The 13,002-nt window shown below is 43.2% G+C and overlaps 1 protein-coding gene across 1 annotated transcript in view; it reads left to right on the forward strand.

Moving 5' to 3' along the window:
- Positions 1-11,151, forward strand: part of STARD9 (StAR-related lipid transfer (START) domain containing 9) — a 128,601-nt gene extending 117,450 nt beyond the window's left edge. The window contains exons 27-33 of the mRNA XM_012649134.1: positions 8,628-8,745; positions 8,905-9,029; positions 9,256-9,320; positions 9,477-9,679; positions 9,910-9,989; positions 10,230-10,388; positions 10,906-11,151. Of these exons, the coding sequence (XP_012504588.1) occupies positions 8,628-8,745; positions 8,905-9,029; positions 9,256-9,320; positions 9,477-9,679; positions 9,910-9,989; positions 10,230-10,388; positions 10,906-11,007 (852 nt within the window). The 3' untranslated portion in view covers positions 11,008-11,151. The remainder of the gene's footprint in view (positions 1-8,627; positions 8,746-8,904; positions 9,030-9,255; positions 9,321-9,476; positions 9,680-9,909; positions 9,990-10,229; positions 10,389-10,905) is intronic.
- Positions 11,152-13,002: the final 1,851 nt, after the last annotated feature.

Here is a 13,002-nt window from a genome sequence, read left to right on the forward strand (position 1 = left end):
CTCGAACTCCTGAGCTCAAACAATCCGCCCGCCTTGGCCTCCCAGAGAGCTAGGATTACAGGCGTGAGCCACCGCGCCCGGCCGAGAGTTTTTTATATATTGGCAATAATAGCCCTTTGATATCAATTACAAATATTTTTTCCCAGTGCTTCATTCTCTTTTGACTTTGCTTATTGTGTTTGGAGCTATTCATATGTTTATCAGTTTTCCTTTTATAGTGTCTAGGTTCTGAACAATAATTAGAAACATTCTCCAATCCAGATTATAAAGAATTTCTCCCATGGTTTCTTCTAGAACTTCTTTGGTTTTATTTTTCCTATTTAAATCTTTGTTCCATTTGGAATGATTTTCATGTATACAGTATGAGGTGCGGATCCAACTCTGTTCTTCCCAGACGGCTGTCCAGTTGTCCCCATGATGCCTGTGAGGCAGTTTGTCTTTGCCTCACCAGTGTAAGGTGTCCCCTTTCCTTGTACCAAAGCTTAGAATAGGTTTTATTCTCTGGTAGCTGTGCCAGTCCTGCCACTACCCACATTGCTCTCCTCTTTCTGAGCTTCTCTGGAGAAAACAATTTTAAAAGTCTTATTTGTAATTGGCATAATAATTATTAATATAAATATTTATGGGGACAGTGTGATTTTTAATACATGTGTACATGGCATAATGATCCAACGAGGGTAGTTAGCACATCTATCACTTTAAACATTTATCATTTCTTTGGGGTGACAATGTTCAAAATCCTATCTTCTAGCTGTCTTGAAATATACAATACATTATTATTACCTATAATCACTCTGTTGTGTAATGGAACACCAGAGCTTAGTCTTCCTTTCCAGCTGTAACTTTGTACTGGTTGACTAACCTCTTCCCTTTCCCCCTCATGCATCCCCTTCCCAGCCTCTTATAACCCATGTTCTACTGTCTACTTAGATGAGATCAACTTTTTTAGATTCCACATATGAGTGAGATCCTGTGGTATTTGTCTTTCTATGCCTGGATTGTTTCACTTAACATAATGTCCCCTGGGTTCAGTCATGTTGCTGCAAATGACAAGATTTTATTCTGTTTCATGACCAAATAGTATTCCCTTGTGTGTATATACCACATTTTCTTCACCGATTTATCTGTAGATGGATACTTAAGTTGATCTATCTCTTGGCTATTGTGAATAGTACTGCAATCAATATGGGAGTGCAGATATCTCTTTGACATACTAATTTCATTTCCTTTGGCTGTAATACCCAATGGTGGGATTGCTGGATCATATGACAGTTCTGTTCTTAATTTTTTAGGGAACTTCTATACTGTTTTCCATATTGGCTATACTAATTTACGTTCCTACCAGCAGTGTGTAAGAGTTCCCTTTCTTCACATCCTTGCCAGCATTTGTTATTTTTTGTCTTTTTGATTATAGCCATTGTAACTGGGGTGAGGTGATATTTCATTTTAGTTTTGATTTACGTTTCCCTAATGATTAGTGATGTTGAGCAGTTTTTCATATACTTTAAGAAATGTCTGTTCAAATCTTTTGCACATTTTTAAATTGGATTATTTTATTTTCTTTGTTTTGCTATCGAGTTGAGAGCCTTATATATTCTAGATATTAACTTCCTGTTAGATGCATAGTTTGCAAATACTTTCTCCTATTCTGTAGGTTGTCTCTTTGCTTTGTCAATTGTTTCGTTAGCTGTGCAAAAGCTTTTCAGTTCGATGTTGTCCCATTTGTCTGTTTTTATTCTTTTTTTTTTTTTTTTTTGAGATAGAGTCTCACTGTGTTGCCCGGGCTAGAGTGCCGTGGCGTCAGCCTGGCTCACAGCAACCTCAACTCCTGGGCTCAAGCGATCCTCCTGCCTCAGCCTCCCGAGTAGTTGGGACTACAGGCACCATGCCCGGCTAATTTTTTCTATATATTTTTAGTTGTCCAATTAATTTCTTTCTAATTTTAGTAGAGACGGGGTCTCGCTCTTGCTCAGGCTGGTTTCGAACTCCTGAGCTCAAACAATCTGCCCGCCTCGGCCTCCCAGAGTGCTAGGATTACAGGCGTGAGCCACCGCACCCGGCCTGTCTGTTTTTATTCTTGCTGCCTGTGCTTTTAAAAGTCTTATCCAAAAAATCCTTGCCCACTTCAATGTCATAAAGTGTTTCCCCTGTGTTTTTTTCTTGTAGTTTCATAGTTTCAGGTCATAAATTTAAGTCTTTAATCTATTTTGAGTTGATTTTTGTATATCATGAAAGCTAGAGATCTAGTTTCATTCTTCTGCATGTAGATATCCAGTTTTTCCAGCACTATTTATTGGACAGACTCTTTTCTCCATTATATGTTCTTGGCACCTTTATCAAAAATTAGTTGGCTATAAATGTGTGGATTTATTTCTGGGTTCTGTTCTGTTCCATTGGTCTATGTGTCTTTTTTTTTATGCCAGTACCATGCTGTTTTGGTTACTATAGCTTGGTAGTCTATTTTGAAGTCAGGCAGTGTGATGCCTCCAGTTTGTTTTGCTCAAGATTGCTTGAGCAAATTTGCTCAAGATTTGGGGTCTTTTGTGGTTCCATATAAATTTTAGGGTTGTTTTTTCTATTTCTGTGAAAAATGTCATTGGTATTTTGATAGGGATTGCATTGACTCTATAGATCACTTTGGGTTATCTGGACACTTTAACAATATTAATTCTTCTAATCCATGAACACATGATATCTTTCCATTTATTTCTTTCGTCTTTAATTTCTTTCATTAGTGTTTTATAGTTTTCACTGTAGAGATCTTTACCTCCTTGGTTAAATTTATTCCTAGGTCATTCATTCATTTATTTATTGCTATTGTAAATGGGATTGCTTTCTTGATTTCTTTTTCAGATTGTTTGCTATTGGTGTACATAAAAGCTACTGGGTTTTGTATGTTGATTTTGTATCCTGCAACTTTACTAAATTCATTTATTCTAAGTTTTTTAGTGGAATCTTTAGAGTTTTCTGTATATATGATTATGTCATCTGTGAACAGGGACAGTTTGACTTCCTCCTTTCCAGTTTGGATAACCCTTATTTATTTCTCTTGCCTAGTTGCTCTGGCTGGAATGTGCAGCATTATGTTGAATAAAAGTGGTGAGAGGGGACATCCTTGTTTTGTTCTAGATCTTAGAGTAAAAGTTTTTAACTTTTCCCCACTCAGTATGATGCTACCTGTGAGTTTATCATATATGGCCTTTATTGTTTTGAGGTATATTTCTTATGTGCCCAGTTTGTTAAGAATTGTTATCATGAAAGGATGTTGAATTTTATTGCATGCTTTTTCAGTATCTTCAGCTTGAGTCCTGTGTCCTTTTGACATGCCCCATCCTTTTCTGAGTATAGGCAGTCCCTGGCTTATGGACAGCCTGACTTATAGCGTTACGTACTTACAAACAGGCTCCCTAGGGTCCCCGTAAGAGAATGTATAATTAAATAATTAATAATTCAGGAACTAGTTTCTTCCACACATGTAAACCCACATGGTGTAAGAGGTTCCTTGGCACAGTGTCTTTACACTAGCGGCTAGTGTCATTGTTCATACGGTCACTTACCCACTGTGTCACTTTCATCTTAACTTTTTTATTTGATGTTGTCAGTCTGTTTACCCTTGTGACCATGCCTCTAGAGTGAAAGTCCACTGCAAGTCCAGGTGAGTCTGCAGCGAAGAGAAAGGTGATTATAATGGAAATGAAAGTAGAAATAATTAAGTGTTTGGGCAAAGACCAATGCCATCATTCTTTGGGAAAGCGTTAGGCTTCAGTCACTCAACTATCAAAACAATTATAAAGTGAGAAGAATGGAGCATGTGAGAGGCAGTGCTCCATGAAAACATCAATTATTACTAAGCACAGTGAATTAATTATTGAAATGGAAAGGTTATTGATTTTGTTAGAAAATCAAAATAAGTGTAACATTTCTATTAGCCTAGTGTTGATGCTACATTAGGTGTTAACCTTTAATATTCTTTTTTGAAATTTCTCCCATCTCCTTTCTAAACTTTTTGTATGAGTTTGTTTTTATGTTCTGTTTGTTTGAATTAAAAGAGCACAATAGTTTCTGTAACTTATTATTACAATACAGGGGTATTATTATTACAGTTTACACTGTGTTATTACCACATATGAGCCATTATAGTGTTATTACCACATATGCACTGCTCATCAGGGATCCGAGTTACATACAAATCTGACCTAAAGATGTCCTCAGGACTGCCTGTACTTTAATTCATTTATCCTCTGTTTTTATTATAAATCATTGGCTTTTAGGATATTCACAGAGTTGTGTATCCCTCACCACAATTTTAAAACATTTTCATTACCCCAAAAAGAAACCCCATGCCATTAGTTATCACTCCCCAAACCCACCATCGCCTAGCCCTAGGCAACCACTATCTATTTTCTGTCCTGGTGGATTTGCCTATTCTGGGCATTTCATATAAATGGAATCATAATACCTGGTTTTTTTTGACTGGCTTCTTTCTCTTAGCATGTTTTCAGGATTGTGTTAGTTTCCTAGGATTGCTGTAACAGATTACCACACACAGGGTGGCCGAAAACAACTTATCCTCTCATAGTTCTTTAGGCTAGAAGGCCAAAATATTAGCATCAGCAGCACCATCCTCCCCCAGAAAGCTCCTGGGGGAAGAATCTATCACATGCCTCTTTTCAAACTTCTGGTGGTTGCCAGCAGTCCTTGGCGTTCACTCCAATCTCTGCCTCCGTCTTCACATGGCATTCTCCGTGTGCGTATGTGTGTCTGTCTCCATGTCTGTGTCCATCCCCGTCCATCCCTGTGTTTTCACAAAGCCTTCTTATAAGTACACTAGTCGTTGGACTGAGGGCCCACTCTAATCCAGTATGATCTCATCTTAACTTGATTACATCTGCAATGAACGTATTTCCAAATTAGGTAAAATTCCCAGATACATGGGGGGTTAGGACTTCAATGTGTCTTTTATTGGAGATAATAATTCAACCCACAGCAAGGGTTCATTCATTTTGTAGCTTATATCAGAACTTCATATGTTTTTAGGACCAAATAATAGTCCATTATATGAATAAACCACATTTTATTTATCCATTCATTAGTTGATAGCCATTTAGCTTGTTTTCTGTTTTTTGCCTACTATGAATAATACTGTTCTGAACATTCCTGTAAAGTTTTTATATGGGCATATGTTTTCATTTCTCTTGGATATGTATCTAAGAGTTGAACTGCTGGATCACAGAGGAACTGCCAGACTGTTTTTCAAAGTGGCTGCACTACCTTACATTCCCCTCAGCAGTATGTGAGGGTGTATTTCTCCATGTCCTCACCAACACTCGCTGTTATCTGTTCTTGATTATAGCCATCCCTGTGATGTGGTACCTTATTGTGGTTTTGATTCACATTGCCCTGAAGGCTAATGAGGTTGAGCATCTTTTCATGTGCTTTTGGCCATTTATATCTTCTTTGGAAAAATGTCTATTCAGGTATTTTGCCCATTTTAACATTTCATTGTCTTTTTATTATTAAGAGTTCTTCATATATTCTAGTATAAGTCCCTTATCCAAATATGTTACTTACAAAACTTTTCTCCCATTCTGTGTGTCTTTTTACTGTCTTGATATGGTGCTCTTTGAAACACAAAATTGTTAATGTCGATGATGTCTAGTTTATATATTTTTTCCTTTGTTCCTTGCACTTTTTTGGCTTCATATCTAAGAAACTAGTGCCTTAATCCAAGATCACAAAGAGTATGCCTGTTTTCTTCTAATAGTTTTATACTTTTAGCCCCCGCATTTAGTTATTTGATCCATTTTTAGTTAATTTTTATATATGCTGAAAGGTAGGGATCGGATTTCATTCTTTTTGCACGTAGATATCCATTTCTCCCAACACTTTTTTTGAAAAGATTATTCTTTCCCCCCTTGAATTGTCTTGGCACCCCTGTTGAAGATCAATTGACCATAGATATGTAGATTTCTTTCTGGACTCCTAATTCTGTTCCATTCATTGATCTGTGTATTTGTCCTTGGGCCAGTACCACACTGTCGTGATTACTGTAGATTTGTACTAGATTTTGAAGTCGGGAAGTATGCATCTTCTAACTTTGTTCTTTTTCAAGATTACCTTGGCTATTTTAGATCCCTCAGATTTCTACATCAATTTTAGGATCAGCTTATCAATTTTTGCAAAGAAATCAGCTGGGATTTTGATTGGGGTTGCATTGAATCTGTAGATCCGTTAGGGCTGAGTCTTTAGATCCATGAACATGGGATGTCTTTGTATTTATTTATGTTTAATTTCAATAATGTTTTGAAGTTTTCAGAGTGTAAGTTTTATACTTGTTTTATTAAATTTATTTATTTATTTAAGTATTTTATTCCTTTAATGTTGTTATAAATGAAATTGTTTTAACTTCATTTTTGGTTCATTCATTGCTATTATATAGAAATACAATTGATTTTTATATATTGAGCTTTTCTCCAGTACCGTTGCTGAACTCATTTATTAGTTCTAATGGTTTTTTAGTAGATTCTTTAGGATATTCTATATGCAAGATCATATCATCTGCCTTTTTTGTTGTTTTCTTGCCTAATTGCCCAATGTCCAGTACAATGTTGAATAGAATTGGTAAGAGCAGGCATCCTTGTCTTGTTCCTGATTTTAAGAGAAAAGCGTTGAGTCTTTCACCATTAAATATAATGTTAGCTGCAGGCTTTTTTATAGCTGACCTTTATCAGGTTGAGGAAATTCCCTTCTATTCCTAGTTTGTTGAATGCTTTCTTGTCATCATGAAAAGTTACTGGATTTAGTCAAATACTTTTTCTGGTTTCTATTGAGATGATCATATGGGTTTTTTTTTTTGTTGCTGTTATTAATTAGTGTATTATATTGATTTTTTGTATGTTGAGCAAACCTTGCATTCCTGGGATAAATCCCACTTCATTGTGGTGTATAATCCCCTATGTGTTCCTAGGTTTCAGAGGTTTTTTTGTTTTTTGTTTTGAGATAGGGTCTCACTCTATTGCCCAGAGCTGGAGTGCAGTGGCATCATCATAGCTCACTGCAACTTCAAACTCCTGGGCTCAAGTAGTCCTCCTGCCTCAGCCTCTCAAGTAGCTGGGACTACAGGCATGTGCCACTGTGCCTGGCTGAGATTAGTTTTTGAATTATATTTTTTTGTAATAATGTTATACTTCCCTCACTCTGCAGTGTGTCTTTGATCCACAAGGCATAAAGGATTTATTCTAGCATGGTCTATGAAATGGGTGTCTGATGTTATCTTTTTTTCAAATGGCTACCCAGTTGTCTCAGCAATATTTATTGGTTGATTCATAGATATTTATTTCTGGAAGTTATCAGTGTAGCACTGGGAAGAGATGAGATCAACTAGAAGTATATTAGAGAATGAGAATATAGGGCCTAGGCCTGAGTTTTAAAAAAATCCCAAAATATCAGTCGATAGTTGAAAAGGATGAATCAACCAAAGAAACCACGAAGGAGCATCCAGAGAGATGGGAACCTGAGGATTCTGGGGAAGGGAGTCTCTCAGTAAAAGGGAGAGCCTGGCTGAGCTGAAGCCTTCCTAAAGGTTCAAGAGGATGAGGACTGGAAGCTGTGCACCAGATCCAGCCATGTGGTCGTCATCATGGACCTTGGTGACTGCTGTTTGGAGGAGTGGTGAGGGCAAATGCTGGATCAGGGCGGGTTCAGAAATGGGTGGGATATGGCAAAGCAGGACACCCATTCAAGAAGCTTATCTGTAAAGGGAGGGAGCGTGAAGATAGCCCAGTAGTGGAGGGGAAGTGGCATCAAGGAAGATTTTTAAGATGGGAGAAATTCTTGCATGCTAAATGCTGATAGGAAGGATCAGATGAAAGGTTCCTGAGAGGGTGGCCAGAGATCTAAAGCTGAGGTAGAAGGACCTGCGACCTGTCTCTCGCAGCAGGAGGGGAGGATGGAGACAGAACCTTTTTTCACCCCTTCTTGTTGTCTTCAAAGTAATAATAGTTCTAGTGCTGGAATAAGGATTGAAAGAAAAAAAGCAATAGGTTAAGGGTCGTGTCACTGAGGAGCTTGCTGAGGTGAAGGTGTGGTGACCATGCTGCAGATCCAGAGGACCATCGCCACCTGGTCCCATATTAGGACCTTTAGCTGAGCTGCTGCACCTGGGGCAGGGGGCAAGGATTCAGCTGTTCATAGCCCGTTGCTTCTCCTCCCCCTCCCACTTTCCACTTTGGCTTTGTTTATTATCCAGACTAAACCCCTCCTGCCATGACCTCATTGCTGTTGCCAAGGTGGTGCAGAGGGCCTCCCACCCGCTGACCCCTGGTCCCCCCAGGTTCCAGGCTGGCAGAGTACCTGGTACTCGCAGCCCCACTTGTTCTGATCCCTGTTGGAACTCTCCTACAAGCAACTCTAAGCCTGTGGCTTGGATGGCGAGGCGAGATTGTCCAGGCACGGATTTCTATTGCTGTTGTCTCCTTGTGGGGGCATCTAGACTCCTGTGATCCCAGCAGGGGAGATCTTTACAACTGATCCCTCACACCGGAAGCTGCGAGGGTGCAGCTCAGAGGTGGAGGGGATCCTTCTGTGCTCGCCTTCTGACTCTATCCTGGGTATCCTCTGTTCTCCAGGGACATGTGAACTTGCCTGATTCCAAGGACACCTGGATAGGGGATGGGCGGGGCCGTCCTGCAGTGAGGAACAGTCACCTGTCCCTGGCTGGGTCCGCCTGGAAGAGCTCAGCCTACAGTGAGTGCAGGAGAGTGGGGTATAGTCACCTGCCTGGCTTGGGGACTTGGGGCTGATGCTTGCTAGATCTTAGGGAGTCACTGGCCTGAGGGTCTCAGCCCCCATCTCCATCTCTGCGGGAGAGCTATTGCTGTGCTGAGCCCCACCTACTTATTGTAGGCCGCAGAGCCTCGCTGGGCAGTTGCTGCTGCTGTTCTCCATCCAGCCTGTCCAGCCTGGGGACCTCCCTCTCCTCCTCCTACCAGGATTTGGCCAAGCACATCGTGGACACTTCTGTGGCTGATGTGAGTAACTGCTCCTACTCCTCCCGCCATTCCTTTAACCAGACCTCGGCCGGGGGGAGGAAGAGAAAGGGGAGCTGGGCAGGCTGGGGTCTCCAGGCTTGTGGGCGTCTTCAGCGGCCCTCCCCCTTGAGGAGAGACGAGTCCAGTAAACGTGGGCCAGACTGCCTAAGCCAGGGCCTAGTGTGTACTGCGCCTACTAATTTGGGTGTGGCCACTGTGTCCCCAGGTGATGGCTGCTTGTTCAGATAACCTGCACAACCTCTTCAGTGGCCAGGCAACAGCTGGCTGGAAGTAAGTTCCTTTGCAGTGTCTTGGCCCTAACCCTGTTGTCCTGCGTGGCTTCTCCTTTCCCTCTACCCTGGCTTCCTCAGGTCCTCACCCCAAGCTCTTCCTTTGTGACCCATTTTTTACCTCCTCCTCTTTCCTATCCTTGGTGTTTCCCCCCAGCCATCAGGGTGAGGAGCAGGCGGTGCAGCTTTACTTCAAAGTGTTTTCTTCTACCCGGCATGGCTTCCTGGGGGCAGGTGTGGTGTCCCAGCCGCTGTCCCACGTGTGGGCAGCTGTGAGTGACCCCACCCTCTGGCCCCTGTATCACAAGCCCATCCAGACAGCAAGGCTGCATCAGCGGGTGACCAACAGCATCAACCTGGGTGAGGCCAGCGAAGGAAGGTTTCCATGGGGCCTGGTTTCTGGTGTGTCCAGTGCACTCTGTCAGGGGACAGAGGAGAGGGTTGGAGGACAGGTTCCCAGGCTACCTCCACACTGCTCAGCCTAGTCTAGCTTGTGGATGCTGGGGTGAGAGGGGGCTCCCGGGCCAGGAAGGATCTAAGACTAGGTCTGTCCATGGCCTCCTGACTCTCCCCTATCCCTGTCCCTCCAGTGTACTTGGTGTGCAGCACCTCCCTGTGTGCATTGAAGCAGCCACGGGATTTCTGTTGTGTCTGCGTGGAAGCCAAAGAGGTGCCTGCCTTGGTGGTGGTAAAGATGTTGTGGGAAGAACTTGGGCTGGAGTGTTGTGAGAAGCAGTCTCTGTGGGTGTTAGGTCCTCAGGAGGAAGGAGGGCAAACTGGGGCTGGGCCCAGGGTGGGGGTGGCTGGAAAGCCTGCTCGGTGTTATCTGCCACCACACGGACTACACCTGAGCCTGCTCCTGTTTTGTCCACACTACATAGGCAGGACTCACATCCCTCTCTGTCCCCAGGGACACCTGTCTATTGTGGCTGCTCAGTCTGTGTATGACACATCCATGCCAAGACCCAGCAGAAAAATGGTTCGAGGGGAGATCCTGCCCAGTGCCTGGATCTTGCAGCCTGTCACCATGGAAGGAAAGGAAATCACCAGAGTCATCTACTTGGCCCAGGTGATACGCCCCTTGCAGCTGGCCTCACAGCACACCCTGACTTGGTCCCACAGAGGCCCTGGGATTTTTCTGTCCAGCTTTCAACATCCTTCAGTGCCCAGGCCAAAGCTGGAGCCTCAGGAGCTTCTTGGGCTTGCAGTGAGGGGAGTCAGTGAGGAAGGAATGAGACAGTTTGTCAACCTTTTCTGAAGCTGCTATTACCAGAGACTTAGCAGCCTGCATCCTGCAGCTGATCCCAGGGTCTTGAGGAGATAGATGAGTCATTGTGAGGCTAAAGCAGCCGCCTCAGCAGAGCAGAATGAGGACCCATTCCTAGTCCTTTACCTTGAACTTTTTCATTGGGAGGTGAAAGCCAATGCTTAGATCTGAACAGCAGAGCCCCTGAAGGCCCAGCTCAGTAGAGTCTGAGGTACTTCTCCCATCACCACAGACGGGGGTGGCTACTGGGGATACAGGGTGCCCTGGCATGCACTCTCAAGTCTGTTCACACCTTTAACTGTTCCCTCTCTGCCTGCAGGTAGAACTTGGTGCTCCAGGCTTCCCCCCTCAGCTCCTAAACTCCTTTATCAAACAGCAGCCGCTGGTGATAGCCAGACTGGCTTCCTTCCTTGGCAGTTAGCATCTCACCGTGACATGGTGCTGCTGAGATGCAGGCCCAGGATGCTCCAGACACACACTCCGGCAGCTCCTTGTTACTTTCTGTACCTTGATGCAAGAAGAGCTGAGGCTGTGGCCAGTGGGCAGACAGCACTGGCCTGGGGTTGCTAGCAGAGCCCAGTCAGTGCTTGGCGACAGCTGGCACCACTGCAGAGGGAGTGGCCTGAGCTCCTGGCGCTGGCTGTCCAGAGCGAATGAAGCTCAACTCACCTTTTGGAATTCTCATCTTTATCTCCTGTCTTTGGGACTCTACAGCAGACAAGCCACTCAAGGCCCAGGACTGGGCACAGCCAGCAGAGTTGGGGGACTGCAGAGCTGCGGCGCTTCCTCAGGCTGGCAGGGAAGCAAGCAGCCACTGGCTGAGACTCTGCTCTGAATCTGCCTCCAGCGTCCAGCTCCACTGTGCGATGGAGTATTAGAAAACGCCAAACAGTAAAAGGGTTTAAAAAAATAGCTGCACAAACTAGAACACCGATTCAGGATCTTTTCTCCCTCTTGCATTTTTGCAGAATGCTTTATTGTTCATTTTTGTTTTTTCTTTCCCTCCCAGGAGAGGACACTTGGGTCTTTGCATGAGTCAGTACTGTTGAGTGATGCTGTTATGGAGCTGTCACTCTGAGCTCAGTAATGGGAGACCATTGTGGAACCAGGTGGGACAGATTTGGGGTCTGGGTGGGGGCCTAGCTCTTTGAGGACTGGTGAGGGAGGCTGGCAGCCCGATGCTGGTTGCTGACAAGGCAAGAGGAATTTTAAAGAGATTAAAAATTATCCTTTGAAGACAAGAGAGAAAAATAAATGAACTAGAGGAGGTGAGTGACTTGTTAGGAGGAAGCACAATTCTGTACCTTGCCTCACCTCCTTCAAAGGTGGTCTCTTGAGCATTCCATGATGCTGCTCTGGCCCCACCTATTGGGATGGGATGGAGAGTGGATTCAGTTTGCTTGTACCTTAGCCTGGCTGAACGTGACCTCTGAATACTCTGTATGTTTACCTGGAAGTGGCAGGGATGGGAGAGATTCCCATCTTTAGTTCCGGTACCCCAAATCTTTGGTGGAAGCGGGTAACCGTGTGGGGATTGAGAAATTAGGGTAAAAGGGGAAATTCTGTACAGTGCAGCAGAGATTTATTTTTCTAAAAGTGTTTGCAGGGCTTTTTTCTCTTACCTCAGATTAAGTTATTTATATATTATTGATGGTTTTTAAAATTGCTTTTAAACTTTTATTTTTCTGGTTAATTTTTTTGGTGACATTTGATATATTTAACACCCTATTTATGTACTCCCACCTCTTTTCATATAAACCTTTAAGACTGTTGACCAAAAAGGTCATAATGTTTGTAAATTGTAAGACCTATGTGTACTTTTACCTGAAGTGAAGACTGTCCTAGGATAGCCAAGTGTGTTATTTGAGTGTGGCAGAATTTAGCCTGGAGATCACACTGGCAATACCTACTCATGGCCATTTCAAGCTATTCAGTTTACATGTATGTACTAAGTGCTTCCTGTGAGCTCAGCACTGCTTTGCAAGGTAAATAGCAACCAGATTAGTTTTTCGGTTACAGCCCAAGTAAGATAGGGAGCGAGGATTCCAAAACAGTCACTGCCACACCTCACCGTGACCATAGTGCTGTGGGGTTCGGAGGCAGAGCCAGCTATGGGACTCTTGATGGATAACTAAGAGGTGACCTTATCCCCCATACTAGAGAAGCCACACATCAGACCTGATTTTAAGTCAGAATGTTAATTAATCTTGTAGCAAAACATAAAAAAGTGAGGTCAGATTTTGATTTAGATGGGTGGTTCTCAAATTTGTAGCACACATCAGTGTCACCTGAAGGCCTTGTTAACACGTGAGGCTGGGCCCTACCCCAGCTGCTCATTCAGGTAGGTCTGAAGAGGGGCCCGAGGATTTGTATTTCTGAGTCCCAGGTGACCCTGGTCCGGGAACACTTTAAACGC

Source organism: Propithecus coquereli, unplaced genomic scaffold (genome assembly GCF_000956105.1).
Source record: "Propithecus coquereli isolate 6110/MARCELLA unplaced genomic scaffold, Pcoq_1.0 Scaffold3, whole genome shotgun sequence".
In the NCBI taxonomy this organism is placed as follows: Eukaryota; Metazoa; Chordata; class Mammalia; order Primates; family Indriidae; genus Propithecus; species Propithecus coquereli.